This window comes from Puma concolor, chromosome A2 (assembly GCF_028749965.1).
Source record: "Puma concolor isolate L17-30 chromosome A2, mPumCon1.1.hap2, whole genome shotgun sequence".
NCBI lineage: Eukaryota > Metazoa > Chordata > Mammalia > Carnivora > Felidae > Puma > Puma concolor.
In genome coordinates this window covers 58,240,113-58,266,848 of record NC_141668.1, presented here as the reverse complement: position 1 = coordinate 58,266,848, position 26,736 = coordinate 58,240,113, and the positions used below count along the sequence as shown (strand labels likewise).

Sequence of the window (26,736 nt, the reverse complement as noted above, 5' to 3'; positions counted from 1 at the left end):
ACCAATCATTTACTGAAAGCCTCCTCTATACAGTGAGTATACACATGGACCCAAAACATGTCTTCTCTATTCCATATCAAAATCCAATCACTAGAATTAAATATGGATGGAAAAGAAAATTTAATTTATTTTTAGAACTTATTTTGCTATGACTGGAAAGAAAGACTTTCAGTTGTGTATACAGAATTTAATTTATAAAGCATTTTAAAAAACAGATGAGACTCTGGGACTTCAGATTGCTAGAGATTATATAAAAATGACTAAAGGGTCCTATAGAAAGTACCATAAAGTTAAAAGAAAACAAGTCTCCCTGCTGAAGAGCTGTAGCAGAGTTGTTGCCTAAATTAGATCAATCATATGATTTAAACAATTTCTCTAGGGGATGGGAAGGGGACATGAAGAAACAGGAATATTTAAGATATTTTTTTTAAAAGCCCTTCTGGAGACTTGAGAACAAACGCCGCTTGAACAATGTGGGCACCAAGCCCAAAACTGCCAAGTTGCCTTTGGGAATGCAGACACTTAACTGTGTTCCTGGATGGATAACAAAACAGACTGCTTTCCTCTTCTCCTACCTCCCCTGTAATAAATAGTCAAAGATGCATCATGTGAAAATACTGCGTCTGGGCTTTGAGACCATATGCTGACACTGAGAATCTGAAATGGGCTGACTCATGGGTCTTGTGAATTTTTTCTTCATTGTCCTGATTAATAAGGTTAGTTGAAGTCAAGTTATGAGAAAATCGGTTGAGAAAGGATGGATGATTTTCCTTTCTTTTCAGAAAATACCACCCAGTATTTAATTACACATGCTGTATTTATAACAACAAGGCAATATTTTTGTTTGACTTTACTGAGAAGAGTAGTATTTTGAAAATTCTTTTATCTTTCTAAGAAAGCAGGATATTTAAAAATATTATCAGGCTCTAACTAGCTGTGTATCCCCAACCCCACTAGAGTGGCCATTTTGACTAGAAACAAAGTTGGATAAGGGATGAGGTCATGGCACCTTGAACCTGAAAACCAAAATTGAAATCCTGGCTGTCTGTTAATGGCTGTGAAATCTTGGGTAAGTTACTCAACCTCTATGAACTTTATTACCATACTTGTAAAATGAAGATATATACATCACTCTGTGGGTTTCTTTAAGAATTAGAGGTAATATATATATCGATAGGATATATGCTAACTTATAAACAACTGATTTTTTATCTGATGAACTGATTGGCTCACAGGTTTATCTACTAATCAAGATGTTCCTTGATCTGATTGAGACTGCAACCAGACTTTTTCAAGTCTTTTAGAAAGATCTGCTTTAGATAAACACTTTGGACTTACAGGAGACTCAGATACTTTTTGTTGTTCCTGCAACACACAAAGTACAAGATGTAATAGAACTTGGAGCTCCAAATTCCTAGCCCATAATATTTAGCAACAATCTTGTTACTTATTTATGATATGTTTACTTAACTTTCATTGTATGGCTAACATTGGTATTACAGAGGTGACTAAAACAGACAATATCTTATCCCCATAAAATTTACATATGCAAAATGGGGTGGGAATGACAGGGACTGAGCTGCCAGGTTGGAGAGGCAAGAAATAGGCTATGGGGAAATGTAAGACAGGATTATAGATAGGGCTGTGGACTATTTGTGTGGATTGGTCTAAAAAAAGAACAGATGTTTGAAGAAGCTCTTCCTTTTTACAATGAAAAGAATGTTTCTTAGATTATTTGAATTTTTATCATTTAGTGGATTTACCACTTCTGATTTTAATTTAGGCTTTGATTAATTACTCCAGCTAGTTTTTTCATTGTTGTTTTTTTGTTTTTTGTTTTTTGTTTTTGTTTTTTTGTTTTTTAGTTTTATTCAAAAATCTTGTCACCGTATCTCCTAGGAATCCCACCTACAATTGTCAGGATGGTAAATCAAATACATTTCATGTTTTCTGCAGTGTCCGTAGGAATTGAGGGAAGAGATTTCTTTTCTCCTTTGGATAAAAAGGAGCTCTGTTATGCACTGAATTGTGTCTTCCCAAAATTCACATGTTGAAGTCCTAACCCTCTAGTACCTCAGAATGTGACTGTATTTTGAGACAGAATTTTTAAAGAAGTAAGATTAAAAGAGGTAATTAGGGTGGGCTTAATTCAATATGACTAGTGTCCTTATAGGAAGAGGACATTGGGCCATAGGAACACACAGGAAGACACAGGGAGAAGGCCACCTGCAAGCCAAGGAGAGAGGCTTCCAAAGAAACCAACACTACCACACGTGGATCTTGCATTTATAACCTCCAAAGTTGTGAGAAAACAACTGTTATTTAAGTGCACTCTGTGATCCTTCCTTATGGGAACCCTAGCTAACTGATACAGGCTCCACAGTAATGTGGAAGCCATTTAGCCCATTTCCCTCTTCGGTCATTTATTTTTCAGGTTATTTGACTTCAGCTCATAATAAGGATGTAGAATTATAATCATTTTTTAACATTTATGAAAGAACCTTAGTCTTCACCCTCTAGGACCTAAGGTATGCTTCCCTAGTTCAATTCTCTTCTTTTTTTAATTCCCTTTTGGCAGGGAGGTAAGGTATCACACTGGGACCAAACCTTTCTTCTCTATAAAAGAGGAGAAACATTCTGACAAAAATGCATTCCCATATGATTTCTGGGATCTCACTGGAATGCAACATAAAAGTTATATCCTATTCTTGGGGGTAGAGATAAGTCTGAACTGCAAAACTGTATTAGAATAGACTGAAATAATTTTGTTTATTAATTACTTCCTTGATTTTTCATTTCTCCCTCTCTCATTTCTCTCTCCTATACCATCAACCATCAAAACAAAAAACAAAAAAAAAGAAAAAGAAAAGAAAGAAAGAAAGAAAAAAAGGCAGAGAGGGTTACAGGTTAATAAACAGTATCTGTCAGCAGGAAATGATTTGGGATGGTATAGACGAGTTCTTGCTCATTGATATCTTAGAATTTAACAGAAAGTCAGAATGCTGGACCAGCAGAGCAGGAAATTCCTTCCAAGCCCCTACTTCTACATCTGCTGCCTGTATTTAAATCCATTGAGTGAAGTTCAAGAATGTCCCCAAGTTTCCTCAATTAATCTGTCAGTTAGACATTGCCTACTAGTGCCTCGGTAGATGAAAGACCTCTAAGTCCTTTTTTCCAGAAACATTAATACTGTAATAATGTTTGCAAAGTAGTAATGAGACTAGGACTCCATTCATACGCACTCTGTGCCACACACATCCATACAGTTATCAGAATAGTACATTTGTAAAGTCCTTTGTATTTCTAAAGTTCTTCTTAACAATTCTCTCATGTAATCCTCAAGACAACTGTTTCGGTAAGTAGGCAGTTACTGTCCCTGTCTTAATAATTTCTGAGAGGGTATGACAGGGGAGGAGACCAGCGAAAGAGATGTCAACTAACTCAGGCAGCAAATAGGTGGACCTAGAACCCAGGTCTCATGCTCCCCATCTAGTACATTCCATTACATAAAAATACATAAATGCTGTGCTTATGTACACATATTTGACTTTTTTTGACAATCTGAATATATCGGAAATTTTTTTTAATCTGGTAGTTTGAAATTACTGATCAATCAAGTGGAAAGAGTTCCTCTGGTCGTACATGTAACCACTGCCGTAGGGTCTGGAGTATCTGGGACACAGGTGTGCTTTGTTATGTCAGTGGGATTCAGGGCAATTAATGTTTTCTTTCTCCTGTCGCCTATTTAGCACACAGCAAGGCTGGCCTGCTCGAGAATCCTCATGTGATCCTTGATTGCATTACAAAATATGATCAAAAGACTCTACCTCAATGGGCATGATTGTGCTGCTTGCTAAACTCAATGGCAATTTATTTAAATATGATACTCTGCAGGAGAACTCCTTCAAAGAAAAGGCACAACAGGCAGTTTATCATTTCCATGCGAGGCATTTGGAGTTATTGCCTCTTGAAAGCATTGGGGAAACAAGGATAATGCTGGTGGAAGAGTTAAAATGTGATATGATCATAAGCCCCGCTCTCTATGAACAATGCCAGTTATGTCCTAGAGTTAATAGCTTGGTGGTCCCTTCTTAACACAAATCAGCCTTCCAAACAGAGGAAAGAGATGGGTGTGGGTGGTAAGGAAATTAGGAGCATGGATTCTAGACAATAACACATCTGAGATAATCGAGTGACGCAAGCACATTACTATTCAGTGTGTGGCAGAGTGCCGCTAATTCACTAAAAAGCTAACTCAGGCAAATATAAATTAAAGCATGTGCAGGACAGAATTGTAAAAAATAAGAGCAATTAGCACTGCAGTATGTGCACATCTGCAATAATCCTGTTGGATGCATCTTCTATTAATTAACTTTATTGGAAGAAAAAAATCAGGTCAACAGAAGGAAATGCACAGCCTTTGGCCACTACAAAGCATTTCCAAACATTGACTAAGTTTGCCATGTAAATGTGTCAAATGCCTTCCTTTAAGCCCAGAATAGAAAGGCAAAATGATTCTTATTTGTAAAGCTGTGATTTTTAAGCTCACAAAGTTTAATCTTTAGAAGTGCGTTGTGACAACTTTTGTTCATGTGCTAATTTTTCTCCCTGGTAACATATTTCCTGTGTTTTAGGGGGGACATTATGTTAAAAAAGTAGGTTGAATAATTTCATTTATTTATACGTGAACTGCAACCCGATCAAATCTATGATTTGGAATATATAATGTGAAAAATTGTAATTAGGCTCCTGAATCTGGAAAGACTTCATTATATAATCTTTATTCAATAATATGTTTTAACATCTCTATGTTCAAGTGCAGAAAGCAAGATTTTAGATCTAAATTAATATATAAAAATTCAATCAGTGTGGAAAGTATTTTTAGACTGTAATTATTAGTCCTTTCCACAGTATAAAAATAATTCAACTCCTACTTAATAGGTTGCTAAATATTTCTCATTAAACGTTTGTTATTTTACTAGTAATTTTTCAAGTCACTAGCATAGGCGGGCAAATTATCAGTTTTCAATGAATTAAAATATATATTGAGAAATGAGCTTTTATTAAATATATCATCCATTGTGTCTCATTCTTATAGTCAATTTGCTTTTAAAACAGAACTCTAAAATGAAAAAAAAAAACCTATATTTGGTGAGTTAATGTTCATATCAAAAAACAAAAATTAGTTTTCTTAATTAAAATTGAAAGCAGTTTATGCTTTCTGATTCATGTAAATTCTTTATCTTTCTGATTCCAAATGTGCCTACTTTAAGTAACTGATACATTGGTTTTCACCTTTCTTTTCCATTTACAAAGAAAGCAAATAATATGACAGTAAATGAAGCAATATATTAATTCATTACTTAATTATCATTGTCTAATTATTTTGACAAAACTCTAGCTCAACAGAAATACTTTTACAAGTATATGGTTACCATTAATATGACAATTCATTTCCAATAATACCATCAAGGGCATACCTACAATACAAGCACTAGAATTCTTTCTCTACTTGTAGATTTAAAAATGTGAAGCATTGGACTCAATCCAATGATATATTTTGCTGTGAATTAGGTTTGTGATAATAAAATATGTATTTAATTATTTAAATAAACCACTTTTGATATAAATGTTCTCATTCAAATATATTTTCTGCACTAAGTAATAATTACATACTAAAATGGAAACAACAGGCAGGTATAAGTTCTTGAGGAAAAGTATTACATTTTTTAAATCAATTAAATACAATATAATTACAAACTGGATCAAATGTTTTCATCAATAGAAATTTTCTCTCTTGATTGATTTATGAATTTTAGTTTCTGTATGATGATATGTAAGGTAATGTTTGAAAAACAACACTTTAAAAAAATACATCCACTAAAATCATGAATTTTTGCCTTCTGTGTTATGTACATCAGGAGATTTTATTTCCTGAGACCTAGTCTGTGTAAATAGCCTGGTCTCTTAAGTGAAATCAGTAAAATAGATACACTTGAAAGCACTGTTTATCCATACACCATATGCAAAGATTGTACAAGTGAATATTACCTCTAAAACTTGATTTCAGAATATCCTTTCTGTTAAGTTAATACTGTTAAATACATCTATGCCACAGATCAAAATCTGCACTGTCATTTTAGAAGTGTATTGAATTTGTGACTTTTGACTACATATTAAGGTTAGGTAAGAATTGGTATTTATGAAAAATATTATTTTATAGTAAGTCAATGTGAATATTGGTGTCTCAGAGAAATTGCACTAATCATGCGTGCCCTCTCCCACACCATCCTGCCACTACCGTATTTTTTTTTTTAATATTTGCATGTATGTGGGCTGGGCTCTACCTGTCATTCTTCAGAGGTCTAACGTCCCTTGGATATAGAGCCAGATCAGAGCTTCCGCATTAACTCTCAATTTCCTGGCTTTTTGAGGGCTTCGGCAGACCCATAATGTTTCTTTAACATTGGGGTTTTTTTTGTGGTTTAATATTTCTAAAAGCAGTAAATTATTTCCAGCATATGTAAAAAAGACAAATTTCTCTGTGGTTAGTGACCACAAAACAAAACAAGAAACAGAAATACTTCAGAGAATAAGTCCTAGGAAAAGTTTCAAGTTTTAAACCCTTACTTTGATGTCATAACGTGAAAAAGAAAATTTTGATGAAAAATTGTGAACTAATACTTTAAAGAATTCTCAAAGCCAATATACATCCCTGTACCTATCATTTTTCATTATCAGTAATAAGCATGCCAATTGTACGTGTAAACACATACACTCATTGTCTCTCATGGTCCATAGCTACGAACTGTTGAATAAGATTAATATTGACTAGTAAAGATACCTTATGATTTAAGATAGAATTATCTTTGATTAAGGGATAAATAACAAATACTTTCCTTTAACAAGAAAATGGTAAAGTTAAACTATTAGCAAATGACTTTTAAAAGCAATGAGATGTTATCGATTTACCACTACTTTTGCATTTGCTCCCAGATTTCAAGTTTTTATTTTTGCTTTTTAACTATAGTAATTTGAAGTTCAGAAAGAGTTTTTTGATTTATAAATAATGCTTTATTTCACAATTTTGAAGTTACAATTTTTTTATAAAATACATTTTACTTGATCTTATGATGTAAAATTTGGCATCTGACAGAAAAAATGTCTTGATAAGCTAGCTGGCAATGGTAATTTAAAACTGCATTTTATTGAAGCATCATCAGAGATATTAGGTCGTACAATGACAGAATGATAATGCTTGTGATATAATCTACCACTCTCCCCAATTTTAGAGAACCTGATGCCCAGATAAATTCAGTTAATTGGCAAATAACACAGCTAATAAGTGGTGGAGCTTACACTAGACTTGTTCTTCTTTTTTTCACTCATAACCTAAACTAACTCAACTATACATCAGAAATGGAACTTTTATTTAGGGCAAAATCAGTAATGCAAGAAGGCCTCATAACCTCAAAACAAAGATACATGTGCCAATGAAAAGGCTAGCATTAAGGGTTTGATTACTCTAAGAAAAAGAAGAGCAGGGGCACCTGGGTGGCGCAGTCGGTTAAGCGTCCGACTTCAGCCAGGTCACGATCTCGCGGTCCGTGAGTTCGAGCCCCGCGTCAGGCTCTGGGCTGATGGCTCGGAGCCTGGAGCCTGTTTCCGATTCTGTGTCTCCCTCTCTCTCTGCCCCTCCCCCGTTCATGCTCTGTCTCTCTCTGTCCCAAAAATAAATAAACTTTAAAAAAAAAAAAAAAAAAAAAAAAAAAAAAAGAAGAGCAAAAGCCATACTCAGATTATCTAATAAAGCAGGAAAAAAATCTTAAGCATCTTTCATTGTTTGACATTGCTACACCTTCACCTTCTTTCTCAAATATGGCTTCATTTGTAGAGTGAGCACAAAGCAATGGCGATTTCATGGAAGAGAGAGACTGATAATGACAAGTTGCAGTACAGATTCTAGACTCTCAAATTCAGGCAAAGTAAGATCACTGAGTTTTTAACTTTTTCATCATTTCTCCTGCTTGTTTATGCATATTCCTTCTGGAGTAGATCAAAACGAGGCTGAGAACCTAGATGGTATGTACAGATAAAGAAAATGGGCATATCACTGAGATTTCTACCCCTGATATGGTAAAACCAATGTTATATATGGAACAGCTTTTCCTAAGCTTTCTAAATTACATATCTTGGATCTGAGAATGTCTAAACTTAGAAAAATAGGAAGACACACACCCAAGATTTTTTTTTCTTTTTATATATAACTGTCAGTAAAATGGACTAATGACAGCTTCAGGATATATAATATAGAAATCACTCCAGAACTTTTTTCTTTGACTTTTTGTAAAAATCTTTCACTTTGAAAGACAGGTTCCATGTTAGAAACTCAAATGGAATATAAGATAAAGGAAAGAAAAACAAAACAAATAAGTTTTTGTTTAATAAATTATTTTGTTTCAAATGTATAATTATTCTCACATGAAAACTACAGTCACATTTATTATGAAGTACTGTCTATTAAAAATATATATACATACTCCGTCTGTTAGTTTTTCTTACTTGAATAAAATACAGAAGTGACTTTACTTGCAAAAGCAAAGTTGGGATCCATGCCCCCATGAATTTTAAAAGTAAAAGTAAATTATCATATGGTGTCCCAAGAGGACATTAAAACATAAACGTTAAGTGTAATATCACAGTCAGAATTATCAAACATGGAGTTAATAGTAAATTATATATAGTTATACCGAGGAATAATCCAGATTCAGGGCTCTTCCAGATTAATAACTGTGATGTGAAGCCAGTAGCAATGCTTGAAATGATGAGCAAAACAAAATTCCAGGAAAGAAAAAGACAGTTACAAGTAAGGTAAGTTCCTTTAAGTTTTAAAATGTGCAAATAGCTTAAGGAATTTGCATATATAGCTATACATAAATACATATCCCACTAACGCTCTGCTTCCTGGCTGAGACCAACATGTGCTCTCTTACTTACAAGGAATGGAATTTAAAGATCATACTTCCACTTTCTATGTGCAAGGGATATTTCTTTTATATTTTAGACTCACTAGTTTGAACAGAAGCTGTGATTTTTCTGAAGAAGTAAGGCCCACACATTTCATCTTAAACATTTCCAAAGTTGCTACTCTATTCTCCTTTTTTATACGCACAAGGGTGCCATTTCTTAGAGATTTTCATTCTGAAAGGGCAAGGAGCAGATAGGTGGGATGTCAAAGAAACAGAGCCTTGCTAATGGTCTGGTAGATGTTACTACTGTTTCCAGCAGTAACAAAGACTCCACTGTGTGCCCTCAGGTGAGTCACTTAACCTGCTGTGTCACAACTGCTCCATCTGCAAATTAGATAATCACCTTTGCCACCCATCTTCCTCTCAGGGTTGTTTTGAGAATGTCATAACTGGCCATTTGTTTGATCTATTCAAGAAACACTCAGTGCCCTTGGCCCCTGAATGTGCATACTCAAGTGCAAGATCAGTTATGAAACTACATCCAGCAGGAATGTTTCCTTACTGAAAGAGACAAAGGGCAGCCAATTGAAGAATGCCAGACCCAAACGACATCTTGAAGGCCTTTGAGATTCTCAGATGAAAGGCTTTATATAAAAATAAAGTATTGTTATTACCTAGGCAAAGAAAAATGCATGCATTTTCTGTCAGCATTCAAGAGCCCTATATAGTGGCGCCCTCTGCCCCCCTTTGATATTTCGTTTGCATCCAGTTTGATGACAACATAGATAAATTCTCTGGTTGGTGCCACTGGACCTGGGTTGCATTTCAGTGTGCGGAAAATGACGAAATGAAAGAGAGAAGCCTTTGAAAGAAAGTGAAAATAAATGTAATAGCCAAAAGCCAAATAATAGTCATAGTATATTTAAAGTCTATTAAAGAGCAGCAGTCAGGGTATCAAATGCACACACTCTCATCCTCTGTGGTCAGCCTACTATGTGGACCACCTGCCTTAAATTACACAAGTTCACCACATCCCTGGAGTGAGGGGGGAAGGCAGGAGAAGAACGGGTGTGGGGAAGCAGCTTTCTCCATTCATACTAATCATACCAAATCTAAAATAGTTTTAGAATACCTCTTTTCAATTCACAATCAATTATATTTAAATCTCTAAACCACCACTCTTGGGTTTGGAATAATGTATGCATATATATGCAATAAGTAAGTAACTTGGAGTTTCAGTTTTTCAGTAGATACTGATTGACATATACTGTTTAGTTACCAGTGTTCATACTGTTTTAGGAGGTGATGGGACAATATAGAGCTTTTTATAGCACAGGAATATAGGAAAATAGAATTGGCTGGATCAGGAGAAGAGACCCTCCCAGTTTGGTTTAGAAGCACATGTGGAGACTCTCTATTTGGGTCTTTGACAGAAATCAAGTGGAATCAATTTCATAGACTTGAAAACATACTGATAACAAGCTAGCCAGATTTCTTATTACATTTGACAATTATTGCTCTTGAGGTACCAAGGCTGCTACCCACGGTTGTGAGGGATGTTTACTGAACAAAGGCATTTGGTCCATGGGGCAATGGGACCTGATGTCAGCCCTGCTCTGACAGGCAAGACATAAGCCCTGGGAAAAAGGGATCCCTTTACTTATTCACACAAAGAAATCATATAGGCAAATGGCAGCTATGGGCTCCATATAGAAAGCACTCTAAAACACGTAAGTTAAAATTAATGTCTGAATCTCAAAGTTTTAATAATATTTTCTTTTGTGCTTATTTGGGTTTTCATTCTAAACATGAGATACAAGTACATGAATTTCCCCACCACCACAGTATGGGACTGTCATATTGTCTTTTTTATTTTTTTTTTTTGGTTCTTTAGATGTGAATTCTGCCTCTCTGCCTCAGTTTCCCTAATAGTATAGGAGTGATATTCAAATCAACAAAAATGCCATGTGACAGGTCCTAAAGCAAGATGCTGAGATTATAGTAGTGAGCTGGATAGGCATAAAAATCTTATAAAGTCTGGGTGCGCCTGGGTGGCGCAGTCGGTTAAGCGTCCGACTTCAGCCAGGTCACGATCTCGCGGTCCGTGAGTTCGAGCCCCGCGTCGGGCTCTGGGCTGGTGGCTCGGAGCCTGGAGCCTGTTTCTGATTCTGTGTCTCCCTCTCTCTCTGCCCCTCCCCCGTTCATGCTCTGTCTCTCTCTGTCCCAAAAATAAATAAAAACGTTGAAAAAAAAAATCTTAAAGTCTAATAAGCAACTATATAGGATTTTGCTACAGATTGGTAAGTGTCCACTGAAAAGAAAGACAAGCGGCGAAGGCCAAAAGACAATGTTCTTAGAGTCACTTTTACTGTCTGTTCTAAAGTTTCCACTCTTAGAATACTAAATGCAGAGTGAATCACTTTTACTCCTATTCTTCCATAGGTAGGGGGCTCTAATTTTCTGCACCCCCCAGAATATCAAAGAAAAACAGTTGGCGAGGCCTTCAGCACACGTGCAGCAAATATCCACAGGTGAGACCAACCTTCTGTAATTAGAGGTTCCTTTGTTTGTTATGATGAACATGACACAGTCACTTCTACATAGCCTTTAGGCTTTACAGAGACCCCCAAGAAATGTTTGTTGATTGAATAATCATGCATTTGTTTAACTGAAGGCAGTGTCACAGTGGCCACCCACGCAGTCTGTCACTTGGGGAAAAGCGGTTGGGGAAGAATGAACATTTTGAAACTGCCTCTGCAGATCTACATGATATTTAACTCTAGCTGTACAATCAGACAATTGGGTAGATCTTTCACAGGAGTAAATGAGAGTCACTTGTGGCCATACATTCGAATAATTTCACACACTCTTTACCTGGGTGTTACTTTTCTTAATTCTACTACTAACAACTTGATTTCAAATTGTTCTTTGCATCAGTAACTCATGAAAACAAACCCCACTAGGAAAGCATGTCAGACATAAGAACAGCATCACAGATCACCAACTGAAAAGACCTCTGGGATCATTCGCACAGAGTAGGAAAACCCACTTATGATCACTCTCCTTTGGTTCTGCTTCATTCCATAATCACTCCATGGGGCAAACTACACTCCTGGTTTTTCTGCCCAACAAACAGTTTCTGCACATGCTAGTTAAATTATCTTTCTTTTTCCATCAGTCTTAAGTTCGTAAGAGTATTCTTAGTGGTAATTATCCTTATAAAAGGCAAAAATAATGGTCTTGGGGCATTTTTCCACAAACAAGGCTTTGTACCAGTAATTGTAAAAATCAAAATAAAATAACAAGTACTCCGAAAGGTACACATATAAATAATATTACTATTAGAATTTTTAGTATAAATAAAGCCCTACTCATTTTCATTCTTAGGAAATGAAAGGATACAACAGCTAAACAGGATGCTGGCCAGGTGTTACATCCATACACAGAGAGAATGGTGTCCCTCCTCACTTGTTAATAGAGAGTCATGGTCTTGTGTTATCTGCTTTGTTTATACAAAACTGTAGTAAAAGAGAAAAATAGTGAGCCTTGGGGAATGGTTGATCAGCTAGAAGAAAATGGATAGTTCTCATACTCAGGCCAATTCTGGAGTTTACAAACCTGCTTAAAATTTTAAAACCATGCTCCTAAGTAGAGAAAAGAGCACCAGATTAGGCCCAGTTAGTCTTGGGCAAATATCTTAAACACTTTGTACTCCAGAGTCCTTCGCTGTCAGTTAAATGGGTTATCAATCCAGGAAGGTATGCAAATCACCATCAGGCTGATGTTGACACTGAGAACCTCTTGTCTAGGGAAGCAGAAAACGAGGTACCAAAGAAACTCTTCAGGGCATTGTGAAGTGAACCACAATGAAACCTGGAAATGATGACAATGAAATCAAACCAACTATCAGGATTTATCAGAGGACTGGTCCAAAAGTGGCAGCTGACCAGCAAATTAACCTACAATTCAACAGTTAAAGTTTGATGTCATTTTTTAGAAAGCAGAAGTCCTATGGAAGCTGTAAATGGAAAACAAGCTAATGCTTCTAAGTGGAAAAAAGTAGCTACCTAAGAGACCCTAATTACATTTTGGACATTATTCCAAGTTGCACACCAGTCTTATCACAGCCAACTGCAGAAATAATACCACCAATGTCCCTTCCAGCATAAAAGGCTATCTCTCAATACGGCAGAATTATAAGCTGGAAAGAAATTTTGGATGTAACGTTTCAGAAAAGCAGTTTGTGTTAGGTATTAAAAATCAAAAATGGCCACACCAATGTACACCTTCCCTCCATCCCCTACTGAAATGTAATTTGCTATCATAGACATCACAGTTTTCTCCAGAAAACAAATGCCAAACACATACGAGTTCAACACTAATTTTTCCTTACACAGAATACAGATGACCCCTTTGACCACCAACCTGTCTTTCATGCTAGTTTTAGAAACCCTGTCAGGAAGAATAAAAATTTCTGTGGCTTGTGGAACTTTTTTCAGGGTATAAGGTCTTGACCAGCAAATATGAAAGTATATTGTTTGGTTTCCTCTCAATATCAATACTTAGTATCACATTTTGGGTCTTGTAAGTGCTCCCATATGTTTCAGAAATAATTAAATTTTTATTGACATTTGGCCTGCCTCCTAAAGATGAATATCCTTCAGCTGTTAAACATTTGATAGGTTTGAAGTTGGAAAAGTTTTTTATTTAATATTTTTATGCTCTTGAATGTATACATACAGAAATGACAAGAGGTGACCTGAGTCTTTTGGTGTAGTGATTGGAACTCTAGGAAAAAGGCAGTGACTTCCAAAACCTCTCAGGCTGCCTTTAGAGAGGAGGGGAATAATCGGTTTGTCTTTTGTCATATGATTAAGCTTATCAAATCAGGATCGTTTCTGCATAAACCAATAAACTCTGATCTGGTTCTTTGTTTTGCAATGTTATAAAGAATGAAGGAAGCTTGTACTTTGGAAAATACGTGTTTTTTTTTGTTTTTGTTTTGTTTTGTTTTGTTTTTTTCTCAGGTTCTTGAGTTAATCCATTCTCTTTCACCCAGGAAATCAGGCTTACTTCTCAATTGGGAAAACAAACCTTTGACTTTGTAGTAGTTACTAACCTCGAAGGGACATGGGAGAAGGGAGTGTGGAGACTCGTCAGAGAAAGGCTGAAATAGACACTCTTTCCCAAGTATCACAGATTCCCAGCCTTGTGGGATTCTAAGCAAATAACCAGAATATCACTCAGGGCTAAACCTTCCTCTGTAATCATACATTTTCTAGCAGTGCCCTGGCCTCGACCCTCCTCACCGCTGGTCTTCGAGGCTGCTCCGCTAATTCCTTCCTTAATTTGCCTTCACCTTGGGAAATAAGAAAGAAAACAAAGTTCCTCCTTCCCAGTGCCCAATCAGCTACATTTTGGAGAAGAAACGGCTAGAAACCGTCGTTTCCTCTGGGAAAAAGCGTCCGCTAGAGGCTACTGTGGGTCGGGCCCACCTTTAGCTTCAGGTTGACAAATGTCTTCAGCGCGCTCTCTGCTCTGTGGGCCCTAGGGGTCCCCTAAAATCGCACTAGCGTCCGCCCTGTCTGACCTGCCCCCCTGCAGCGCCGCACGTTTCAGCTTTTCAGCTTCACGGTGGAGCTCGCAGTAATTGAGTCGGGAGGGTTATTTTTCCTGGCCTCGCCTCACCGTCCTACGACTGCGGGGAGCTTTCGGAAAGACATCGCTTCCACCCCCACCCCCACCCCCCACTCCTGCCCCGACGCCCCGGCTGCTTCTGAGCTCGGTCCCGGCCTCCGCCCCGCGGTAACCAGGATTGCGATCCTCGCGGCCTCGGCCAGAGACTGAGGCCGGCGGGTGAAACCACCAGGAGTCCCAACGGAGGGCTTATTCCCTCCCCGCTTTACATTGGTGGGTCAAGTCGCATTAACACCAAACCACCAACGGGGCGAGAGCAGGTGGTTCGTTAATTGCATAAACTAGAGTTAACTGCTAGAGACTAACTTGACAGAGGTGACTTGGTTTCTCGTCCCAGCTTGGTTCTCAAGAAAAGGTTTCTCCGTCCTCCTTAAGTTGGAAGGAGGGGAAAGGTTATCAGCTGCTCACCAAGGCTGGTGGTGTGTGCTGTCAATTTAAGGTGACCCGCAGGGTGGCGTGGTAGGCGCGCTGGCTCCCATCCTCGCGGCTAGTGGAAGCAGGTTTCCCTCACCCCTTCCAGGAAGGTAAGAGCTTTGGCATCTGGAAGTGTCAGAAAGGAGCCTTTTGCCATAAATCATCCTGAAAAGCATTCAAATCAGACAAGCGTCTAGAGACCCCTTAGACACTCCACCCCCAAAATCCTAGATCAAAGTGCAATTCCTGGAACCATAAACACCTATTATAAGCAAAATCCTACTTATCTGGAGGATGCTAAAACTGAGAGAGAAGGAGTAAGAGGCATTTGTCGCTGGAAATCCCTCGCACAAATTCACAAGCTCTATCTTTTCTTAGATTTGTCAACTGCTTTCTTGGGGATGGCCAACCACAGCATTTCTAAACTCGCCCAATACGCGTTGCGAGGGTCCTCCGAACAGCTGGCTGGAGAGTTTAGAACGCGGTACTGGACATTCGCTTTCGCTTGTTTTTTCAACCAAGAGAAGCAGGTGCGAGAGAGTCTGGGGCTTGGGAGATGGGAGGCGGAGAAAGGGAATTCGCTTGGTCTGAGTTTAGAGACAGCAAGTGCTCCTTACAGATTACACTGGTGCGGCAAACGTCAGTGCAAAGCACTGTTCATCCGAAACTTAGAAAACTCGGAACAGAAAACACCCGCCCAGGCAATTTGTGCTCTTGCCGAACTGCCTCTATGGGCTGAGTTACATTTGCACCCTAAGGCTGCAAATGTCCAAGTTCTCCCCAGAGGGATCCTCAGAAGGACAAGGACACTAAGAGGGGATCTAGAGTGGGAGATGTCTGCGATTCCGAAAGAGCAACGTTCTGGCCTCAGAAATGAAAAGACTCCAATTTTTACCACGACTTCCTTGGTCAATCCAGAGTCAAACGATTGTACTGAATCTCAAGCCTGGAGCAGGGATGGCCCAGCCGGGCGTCTACGGCGGAAGCTAGGGGGCGGCGGGGTTGAGGGTAGGAGGTTGACGGGGGCCGGGGCGGGGGGCGGGGGGGGGGGCGGTTACTTGCACGGAGAGACCTCCCCCCACATACATTCCCTGCTGGAAGACGCGTTCGCTGCCCGGGTACCGCGAGAGGGGGCGTTAGGAACGGCGCTGGCAGCTAGCTGACTCCAGGGTTGAGATTATTCGACACGTGTCTTTTACTCCTTACAATCCGTTTCTTATGGGTGATTTATGAACGAACCTCTTTGATCTGGGACGGTTTTTATCTGTCCGCTGTTACAGATGACAGACGCGGCTGCTCAAATCTCTGGTTCCCGCTGCCTAAAAGGTTGCTCCCCCTCTTTCCCAATGCTGTTGCTTTTTCTCTTCGTGATCCCCACCCCTGCCTCTTCGTTCTCCTCCCCTACCCCCAGCCCCGTCCGCTATATTAGTTGCAGTCCCTCCGGATGTTTTAAGTCAACAAAAAAGCGCTGGGCAGGGTCAGCTGGGAGCCAAGGCGGGCAGATTTGGGGCACGCCATCCCCTTGGTGTCACATGTGTTGGGGTCCTAAGAAGGCCTCCCGCGAGGGACCGGGAGAACTAGCTCCCAAAGCGCGGATGCCCACATTCGGAAGGGAGAAGGCAAAGCCCCAGCAGTCAAGTTCCCGGGGCGTAGGCGGGAGCGGGGGTAGGGGTAGGGGTAGGGGTGGGGGTGGGGGAGGGCGCTGCCTGTGCTTTGAGAAGGGACGAGTAGCGGAGGGCAGTGTCGCTGTGGTTAGGTGCGCCGGGACCCCTCCGAACTATCACTTCAGCTTAATCAGGGAGGGAGTGAGGCGGGAGAAAAGGGGGAGAGGGGTTCACGTTGCGCAGCGTGCTAGTCCCTAATAGGTAAAGGAGAAGTGGAGTCTCAGACGCCGTTGTTAATAGATCTTTCTTGTTTCTTTTTCTTTTCGTGAGTGTGTGTGTGTTAGTAGTATTTCATTAAAACCATATCCTGGAACAAAGAGTTGTTCTTTCATGTTTCTTTGCTTTGTTATTACTCTGACAGGAGTTCTAAAAACAGGATTTTCCAAATCAAAGAATCCCTGGAGTCCGTGTCCCCTCCCAGCCCCCCTTTCCTTTACCAAACTGCTCTTGGTATCATTATCCTACTACGGATTCTTATACTCTTGATTTAGCCGGAGGACATTTAATAGCTGACTGGATTAAATATTGCAGACTCCAGCCTGGGCTATTTGAAAATCCGGGTCGTGGACTGTGCCTAACTTCAGAGAAGGAAAACTGATCTATGAGATGTGTTTTAAGTTTCACTCAGTCGAGGCCTGGAGAGAAGGAAGAGGAAGAAGGATTCTCTGCTCCAGGTCTCTTTTTTATGTTACAAAGTTAAAAGTTTTAAAAGGTGTGTGTTGATGGGGGGTAGGGGGGAGGGCGAAGCAAGAGAAGCGAAGGGTGGAATGAGGAGAGAGGCAACCTTAACAAGATGCTAACAGAAATTTCCTTCAGTCATAATGAAAGAAGGATTTATAAGAACATTTTAAAGAAGGCTGCTCTGCAAGGTAGCGCTCTGCCCAGGAATGCAGCACACTGTTGCAGGGGTGGCATCAGCAGACCTCTCTGAAGGATTCATTATCACTGCTAAACTTGCCGTCTTGGCATGGTCTCTTTTTGCTGCATGTTGGTTTTCAACAATAGTAACAATTTTTTGATTGGTGTTAAGTTTCATAAACAAAAGAAATTTAGACTGTTGGGTCCAGTACTATGTTTAGAAATGGAAGTCTGGAAATCCCTAAGGGAAGCAACCGGTATCAGAGTCAGGGTGTGGGGGCTCATCCAGGCTGGGCAAACCCAGAGGGGCGGGATCTGAGGTCTTCCTCCAGGACGCTTTGGGGGCCATAACCAGATATGATATGTACCCAAAGGTAATAACTCAAGGTTAAGTTCCTCCAGGGACAGCTGGATGAGTATTTGGATTAAATGCCATAGAGAGAAAAGATATGTCTGTTTATCTGCTCTTGTCGTTTTTAAAACCGTCACCCTTAAAGTTGATCATTTTGAATTTATTTCAATTCTTTGGAAATCCAAAGAGGATTAACATAAACTCTGACAGTAAGTTTAGATTTAATATTGTGGAAGAAAGTTCCTCAACTTTTAAATTTTAAAAAAAATACAGAGCTGTATGGGCAGCTATATAATAATTATAAGCCAGGTGCCATGTCAATTTTACAGAGACTAGGAATACTCTGGCATTTAAACGAAGAGCCATGGAACAGCTCGTTCATTTAATGTACAGTCTTAAAAGTATTGTCAACAAATATTTAAAACCTTAATTGCGCAGAGATCCTGGCCTGAGCCACGCATTAATAGTCACAATAGCTTCTAAAACATCTCTCTTAAGAACAGAGAAAGGAATTGAACTGTCTTCCACACAACTGGGCAACTACTAATTCATTTTAGTTTTGTTTATGAACTGAGCTTCCTTCTTGCGTGGAAGAAGAAAAAAGCCTCTTATTTGTATAAGTGATTTTTAAAAATCCTTCTCAATCAAACCGATAATTTAACTTCCTAAAAGCCCTACCCCATGGGTAGCAAGGATCCCCAGAGCCTGGGTCCCGCCCCAGGAGTGAGGGATCACCGGTTCATCTGCTCATCTTTCAGCCCATCCAACCATCTTGGGGGTTTAGGGTCTGTCAGGCCGGGCATTCCTTCTCTCTTCTTATCACTCTCTACCCCTTCAAAAAGTCAATTGATTAGTTTCAGCTTTTCCTAACCGAGATCCGATACGTTTCTCAGGATCAAAAGTCTCTGAGAGGCCAAGACAGAAACGTGGGGGATGGGGAACCTGAAGGAAAACGCGAAGGGAGAAGATATTTGCCGGCCACCCCACCCCTCTGCACCCAAGACACCTAGGGGATGGGGAGTGCTGGGAGGGGATAGGATTGCGACTTCTGCTACAAGAGGCACTTGACGATTTAAGATGTGTCTTCTCTTTCTGGTGGCAAATATTTAAAGGAGAGAATAGATAACTAGAAAAGGAGGTTGATGATTTATGCCTGGATTTTCCTCCAAGCATTTGCCTCCTTGTATTTACAGGCGTGGCCCCATTTGCAAATTGTACATCTGTTCTCTTCACGTGACATTTCATAAAAGCCCTAACATCTGGGCAAGATAAACTTCCTTCAGGTACCTGCTTAACTTTTCACTTGTCACACTCTTGTCCCCCCCTCCCCCCACGCGTCCTTTTAGCCCTCCCGTCTGCTTCAATGGCGGGGTCTGTGGCGCGTTTTGTTCCAGCCCCCACTCTCTGGGCCCCAGTCTCAGATGACCCCACACCGACCCCCTCCCAAGGCCAACCTTTGCCAGGGCCAACTTCTCTGGCAGACCCCCATCCTTACGTGTCCGCCTCTGGCTCCACTGTGCAGGTAAGTGAGAGCACCATCTTGAACCCAAGGAGAAAAGTCATATTGCCTTCGATTCCGGCTTCAAACCAAAAACAAAACAAAACAATTCAAAATGCCTACTCAACACTATTCAGACTCGCGCTTGGATTCCACAGTCTCATACGCATCTATATATTCCTCAGTGAAATGAGAAAAGAGTGCTGCTGATTCTGATGGTTGTCTTTTCATTGAACATTCGCTCATTTCTGGTCCATGTTTAAACTGCATGTTTTACAGAAACTTAATTTCACTTGCTCGTAATCTTCAATCTCCCCTCCCCCAAGAAGGCTGCCTTTAGGAATGAATGTTTTTAGACATTTTTTTTTTCTTTTCCATAACGGAATTTTGTTCACGCATAAGTACGAAGACACATCCACAAACTTAGTGGGGGGGGGGGGCGGGGGAATGGAAGGAAAAGAAAACAGTCCACGTAAACAAGAAGGACAGCCGTTGGAGGCCTTCGCTGAAGCAAACCCCAAACGATCTCATTGCAGGGCGCCCACGAAATCCCGGCTATAATTGAGTGTTTTCTTTGAGGTTTTCTGACCATGTGCTTTTTACCATGGTTACTATGACTCTGATAGGAGAAGCTGGACATTCATTAGGATCCCGTCCCATCCTTTCCCCAAGGTTTACCTCCCTGGCTCTTACAAAGAAGGCGAATATAAAGGGGGGGGGGGGACTTTGTGCCAGTGATTTTAACCTGCCCCACCTTCCAGTGACCTGCCACATGCTCCTTCTTACTTTATAGACATCTGGGAATTCCATACATGCCTTAAACTCCAATTACACACCTTCTTCAAAGGACACGTGCTTTGATTTGCTAAGAACATTAAGTGGGCTCACGTCCTGGGGCCTTGGGACAAAAGCAAATGGCAAATGTATCCCATGCCCGGTTTACTGCGTCTATCTTTTGCTGTTCAGTAAATAAGGATAATTAATAATCCTGTTGGCATTTTTGAGGTCTCGGTTTCGAGGTTTCCGGGAAAGAGTGGGGTTGCCGGCTTTGAGAAATTACGAGGAAACCGATTTCTCCTTCCACTTTGACGGTGCACTTTCCTTCCACTTTCGCTGGTGCTGGGGGTGGGGCACAGCTTACGACGCAACAGGCAGAAAATTCTGCAGAAGTGGCCCCCGGGGATCCCCCGCCCGACCCCTGTTTGTCGCTAATACAGGCCTGTCTCAGGAAATTTGAGGCTGGGCCTTTGCCTGACTCTGTTGCTGCTGCCGCCTTTGCTACCGCTGACACTTGGAACCGCCGCCTCCGCGCAGCGGCCAGACGCGGGGCCCGGAGCGGTCTACACAGTCGGAGGAGGGCACCGACATTGTCTTTCTCTCCACCGTGCTGCACCGGACCGCCACCCACGCAGGGGAGTCTGGGCCTGAGCCCCCCGCCCGCGCCCGCCGCAGGTGAGACTCCCGCTCCCCACGGAGTTCTGTTTGGGTTTCCGTGGCGTTTGTTCCCCGCAGGTTTGTTTGTTTTTCTTCAAATTACAGATGCAGGGAAAACCGCCTGACATCATGAGAGCGGGACAAACGCTCACTTTGAAGGATTCCTGGGCAGGACTTCAAGTGAAATCATATGCCTGAGAAGAACTTGATACCGGTCTAGAGAAAATAACCAGTTCTGAGTTTGCCAAACCGTGGAATGTGCAAAATGCTCGACTTTTTTGCAAGAGGCCAAGTGTCCCTTAAAAAGCTCCATTATGAATATGAGCCTGAACACTGCAGGAGCAAGAAGGTTGTGCCGTTGTTGAGTGTGGGAAAAAAGTACACACAGTATGTGAGTTGTTGCTATTTAACATTATTTTATTAATAATTTGTACCACTTTAGAGAGGATACCTGCAACTGTGCATGAATTATCATCTGTGCATGTGCTTAGCAAGTGTGTGCACAAAGAAGGAAAATAAATGTGTGTGTATAAGAACAAAAATTTACTTTCTTATGACTGAAGGCTATCAATCCAACGAAATTAAAAGCAAGATTAAAAAAAAAAAAAACTATGTGCACAGTAAAGGAACCATTTTTACTCAGTGGTTTATAGAATTCACCCAAGGCTATTTTATACAGCATTTTTCCCTCCAGTGAATGCATTCTGGCTAAAGGGTAGAGTCCCCCAGTCCAGCCATCACATTAAATTCTCACTTCTGAAGCAGAGGTAATTCATTTTAAGTGTCCTTTAAATAAGAATAGGTAGCAAAAAGAATTAAAACAGGAAAAAAATGGTAGAGCAAAAGAAATACAGGTGGCTTTATTTCTATTCTAAAAAAGAATTAGCATTGTTATGTGCAAGGGGGAGGAGATTGGCAATACAAAATCAGTCTGCAACCTGAAAATTGTATTCTAATAGTTAATATTTTGCATGAATTATTCTCATTCAAAGTAAAGCCATTCATCGCCTTTCATTCATTCATTCATTTCTCTGAAAATCTAGGGGAAAAATATTACCTTCAGTTTAGCAACACAAATATGGTATTTGCTTTTCTCCACAGGGTTCTCTTATGAGAAAAGAGAACAAAATACTAAAGAAAAAGAAAAAAAGAAAAAAAGAAAAAAATTAAAAAGGCAAATGAAAGGCTACCTTTTGTGAAACCTCTGGGTTTTAAATCATCAGAGATAAGATAGAGATTACCTTCTCAGCAATGACAGTCAGCTCCATCCTGATGTACGTCAAGAAATCTGAAATATCAAATAGTCAGACCAAGCTAGTGAACAAGGAGATTCCTCCATGAACAGTTTAGAAAATGGAGGTGTAGGATGATACACACACAAGAGAGAATTAGCATCTTGATGTGCTCTCCCTCATTCTTCTAGGGTACCCTTACATTTCTACCCTATACACACGCACTCCCTCTCTCTCTCCACTCTGCCAATACACCCACACCCTACAAATACATGCACACATAATCACTTTCCCGGCTCATGTAGTTATTTGGTAAAGGAATACCAAAATCCAAAAATTAATTCCCCAAGCCTTCACTAACCTTTCAGTGTAAGTAAATGCTACAGGGTCCTTATCCGAAAATACGGTCTCAAATATTCAGAATAGTAAATTTACAATATTGTTATGTCAGCATTCCCTGATGTTGTGTGGGAGGGAATGAAAAACCTTCAGGTAATAATAGCCTCAATCTGAATTGAACAAACACAACCTGTTTGGATTCATATACACTTATCTGCCATAGCCTTTGTTTGAAATAGACAACAAAATTATTTTCTAGTTTGAAAGCTTGCCAGATTACACCTGAATGCAGTAAACTAGATGTAAAAGTTAAGCACTGAGTGATACAAACGTATTGCTCCTAATGACATTAGTTATGAGCCAATATTTTCCTGGTTCAGAAATAACCATAATGAAATAAAAATCAAGCCCCATTTGCCCATTTAACTTAACTTCATCAGATTTTGTATACCTATAAGTAACCAAGGAAAAATTCCGTGTAATTTTGGATAAAATCTACTTGCTAATGAACTGACCAGAAAATGAATAGCTATTGCATTTAAAATTGTAATTGTTCCAATTGTTACTGAAGATACTGGAAGTTCAGGTTTTTTGCTTATTGTATTTGACTCCATTGTTGTATGTTCTTTATACATATGAAAAAGGAGCATGCTTCCAAAAAAGATAACATCAACATGGGCAAATATTCTTCACTTTGGCTTTTCTTTTAAGCAAACATGACATTAAATATCATTTTCATTCATGAAAGAGAGAGATAAATTACAACTGGAATTCTCTTTCCTGCTGAATTAAACTTTACTATTTTCAGTGCATTTGTATTGATTTATACGTGTACAGATAGGTCATTTTAAGAACACTTTATACACCCGTTCACTGAAATGAACCTCTTATTTAAAAATCCTCACAAACAGTGGAGCTCATGACAAAAATACAGAGTTAACAAGAGAAAAGACTGCTGGCTTCATATTGCTTATATGCGTTGAACTGTTCTACGACTGCCCCCTCAAAATATAAGCAAGAGAGGTGAGTAACAAATTTAAGTTTTCGCTGTTTAGAGAACTGGTAAGAGATGAAGGATAGATGCCACAAAGCCCACTGAACACCAAATTGGAATAATAATAAAGCTGTCTTTCTAAATAACATGCCTGTGCCTGTCAGTAGCTAGTTTATTTGCGTTTTTCACTGCTTTGTTTATATTAGTGCCCCCTCCCTCCTGGGTGCCTCCAGAGTTAAACAAGCAAGTATTTACCGCCAACTTAATCCTGAGCTTTAAAAATATAGACCAAACTCTGAGGTTCTTAAAATTTTCAATCATATTTATTTATTGCAGAAAAATAATATACAAAGATATTTACAAAACAATCATAAAAATATGAATGCATTTAGACACCGGATCTATTTGCATTTTACCATGGGTCATCAATAAATAAATAGAATGTTGTTTTTTGTATTTTAAGTTTTTTTTTTTTCCCTCAGAGGAAGAAGGTAAAAAGGAATGAACTGACTGTGATTTTGCAAGTCAGTTTGATCCCCGTATTTTTATTTCTAACGATGTTCTTAAAATTCCTCTGGTTGTTACCATTTTAAAATGGAGAAAGTCCATAATGATGCCTTTCCTTTCAGTGGCTGATTGGCACGACCTCTTGAGAATGCATGCATGAAAAAATAAAAATAAAAACATTCTTCGTCAAAAAAAAAAAAAAAAAGGAACACAAACAACTGTTCAGACTTCTATCAGAATGCAGAGGTGTGAGGATGGTGCCGCTGCCCGTCTGGGAATCACTGTCCACGGGCCTGTCTCGCTTTCTCTTTTTTAAAAGTGCGCCCCACGCCCTGTTTCTTTGAATTTGGGTTCTGCTCTTCTAATTTCCAAGAAAATCTTTGGCATATATATTTATTTTTAGTTATCCAGCTCCAGAGTCTCTAGACTGTCCATATGCTCCTTCTCTGGAAACAATGACATCTGCAAAAACCCAGAGAGGGGAAAGTTGGTTATTGTTTAGGTCTTCGTGGCTGTTTTCTATGACTAGTGAGCTCTGTTCTTATCACCACTACTGAGAAATTGCGCTGAACAACCTGGAAGGATTTCAGCCCAAGGGCAAGAGGAAGTGGGTGGGCGGAAAGAAGGAGGAGGTGGAATTTGGAAACATTTGTTTTAAGGAGAAGGAAAACTTAAAGCCAAAAAGAAAGGGAGGCGCTGGCAAGAAAACTGTCCTTACCCATGACCCTGGAGTCTTTCTCAGACTTCCCTCCTGTCTGGCACGCACACTCACGCACACGCACACTCCTAACCGGGGCGCATCCCCCCTCTCTCCCTAGCGGGGACCGACCAGCCTTTCGGAGACGTTCAGGGGATGAGGTGGCGAAGGCTGAGAGCGGAGTGGGAGAGGGGGCTGAGGAAGGGGCAGGCAGCCGCGGCCCTGCCGTCAGTCCGTCCGCCACCTGAGCGGCGAAGGGGCGCAGAGGAGTCGGTCCTTACCTAGGTCTCCGGCCCTGCCGAGGGGGTGGGGAGCTCCGCCTGCTAGTGGGACGCGGACATGGACCAGGCCCCCTCCATCCTCCAGACCGAGAAGGCGTAGCTGAGCCGCTCATGGGCCACATAGCTGCAGCTTGCCATCTTGGAGTCCAGCTCGTCGCTCTGGAGAACCTGGTAGAGGAAGTCGATGTACCTGGCCGCCAACTTGAGGGTCTGGATCTTGCTCAGCTTGTCCGAAGGCAGCGTGGGGATGATCTTCCGCAGCGCGGCGAACGCCTCGTTCAGCGATTGCGTGCGCTGGCGCTCCCGCACGTTGGCCATGACCCGCTGCGTCTGCAGCTCCTCGTAGGACTGCGGGCTCCCGCCGCCGCTGCTGCTGCCGCCGCCGGCGCCGCCGCCGCCGCCACCCGCAGATTTCTTGCCGCGCTTGCCCTGGGCCGGGCTGCCCGGCTCGTCGCCGCCTCCGACGCCCCCGCCCGCGGCCCCGCCGGGCCCCGCGCCGCCGCCCGCGCTGCGCCGGCTGCTGCGCCGCTTGCGCCCCCCGCGCTTGCCGCTCGGCGGCTGCTGCCGGTCCGGCTCTTCCTCGCTGTTGCTCAGGCTGTCGTCGGCCGGCGAGACTGGCGAGCTGGACACGTCCTGCATCATCTCTCAGGTGGCAGCGTGCGGCCTCGCAGGCCCGGGGCAGAGGGGCGGCCCGGGAAAAGGAGGAGAGCGGGGCGCCTCAGCCCGCCAGCTTCCCCCGCGCGCGGCGCCGGCCGGGGCGGTGCGGCCCGCCGAGGAGGGAGCGGGAGGAGGGACGGGGTGGATCTCCGCGGGGAGGGCGCGCGGGGGAGGCGGGGAGGGAGGCGGGAGGGGGAGGGGACGGTGTGGATGGCCCCGAGGTCCAAAAAGAAGGCGCCCAACGGCCGCACGCACACCCTGCTCTGCCTCCTGGAAACGCTGCCGGTGCCGGCGAGCCCGCGAGGTGTCTGGGAGTTGGACGAAAGCTGCAGACTTGGAGGCTCTTATACCTCCGTGCAGGCGGAAAGTTTGGGGGCAGCAGTGTCATTGGCCTGACGTGGGGAGGAGGGACTTTTCGAAGTTTTATAGGAAAGTTTCCGCTTTCCAGCCCCCCCCCCCTTTCCCCGTCCCCACCCCCCACTTGCTCAGGGTCTAACAATTCGTTCTCCCAAACCATTCAAAAACGACCTGGCTCTGGCGGCCGGCCCCTCTGCCCGCCTCCTTGCTGCCCTCCCTCTTCCCTCCCCGCCGCCCTCCGCAGGCGGGCGCGGGGCGATTTCCTTCCGCGCCTTTGCGCGCGGGCCGCGCCCCCGCACCCGAGCGCAGCCCCGGAAAGCGGCCGGAGGAGACCTCTCGGCCGCGGTGTCAGTCCCTCCCGGAGTGGCTGTGACAGCAGCGGCAGCAACAGCTTCTACGCAGTGCGTGATGTCTCAACTCTCCCCAGTACCCTCTAGGTCCGTGGGGCCGCCTTTGGGATTGCTGGGGTGGGGGCAATGGCAAAAGTGGCAGCCGCGGAGCTCCCCCAATAGTCAGGTAGACGGGCCCCTAGAGCCCCAAAGGCCAAACCGCTGCGGCGGGCCCTGAAGTCGTGGGCGTTTCTGAAGACGTGGCTGCGACACGGGGAGTGTGGATCTGCGCCCCGGCCTGCTCTCACCCCTCCCTGAGAAGCATCTGGGCCTTCCTTTTCCCTCTACAGTGACCCAGTCTAACGCTTCCTACCACTCAAAAGGCTACACCTCCGACGGTGCTGGAAAGAGACAGAAATTCATTCTTTCTCGGAAGTCAGTTTTGTTCTTGGAGAAG

General features: G+C 41.9%; 2 protein-coding genes across 5 annotated transcripts; one reads left to right on the top strand and one right to left on the bottom strand.

Moving 5' to 3' along the window:
• Positions 1-555: 555 nt before the first annotated feature.
• Positions 556-24,163, top strand: LOC147583220 (uncharacterized). 4 transcript variants are annotated; one of them, XM_086694780.1, is made up of 5 exons: positions 556-716; positions 958-1,069; positions 11,412-11,500; positions 20,670-20,904; positions 20,992-24,163. In XM_086694780.1, exons 2-4 carry the CDS (start codon positions 1,052-1,054, stop codon positions 20,878-20,880), a joined length of 318 nt encoding a protein of 105 aa, XP_086550906.1. In that variant the 5' UTR covers positions 556-716; positions 958-1,051; the 3' UTR covers positions 20,881-20,904; positions 20,992-24,163. The 4 variants fall into 4 exon arrangements, with proteins under 4 accessions (XP_086550906.1, XP_086550880.1, XP_086550890.1 ...); XM_086694754.1 differs by lacking the exon at positions 556-716 and adding an exon at positions 15,459-15,610 and having other exon boundaries at positions 727-1,069; XM_086694764.1 differs by lacking the exon at positions 556-716 and having other exon boundaries at positions 727-1,069.
• Positions 23,753-25,978, bottom strand: TWIST1 (twist family bHLH transcription factor 1). The gene is made up of 2 exons (XM_086694740.1): positions 24,937-25,978; positions 23,753-24,420 (listed from the first exon to the last, which is right to left on the bottom strand). The coding sequence occupies exon 1, from the start codon at positions 25,576-25,578 to the stop codon at positions 24,979-24,981; it is 600 nt and encodes a 199-aa protein (XP_086550866.1). The 5' UTR covers positions 25,579-25,978; the 3' UTR covers positions 23,753-24,420; positions 24,937-24,978.
• Between the last annotated feature and the right edge of the window lie 758 nt (positions 25,979-26,736).

Coding starts and splice junctions, on each gene's coding strand:
- LOC147583220 (XM_086694754.1), top strand. CDS start 15,482: ATGGCCAACCACAGCATTTCTAAACTCGCCCAATACGCGTTGCGAGGG. Junction 15,611..20,669: donor TTTTCAACCAAGAGAAGCAG/GTGCGAGAGAGT, acceptor TCGCTAATACAG/GCCTGTCTCAGGAAATTTGA. Junction 20,905..20,991: donor CCCGCCCGCGCCCGCCGCAG/GTGAGACTCCCG, acceptor TTCAAATTACAG/ATGCAGGGAAAACCGCCTGA.
- TWIST1 (XM_086694740.1), bottom strand. CDS start 25,578: ATGATGCAGGACGTGTCCAGCTCGCCAGTCTCGCCGGCCGACGACAGC.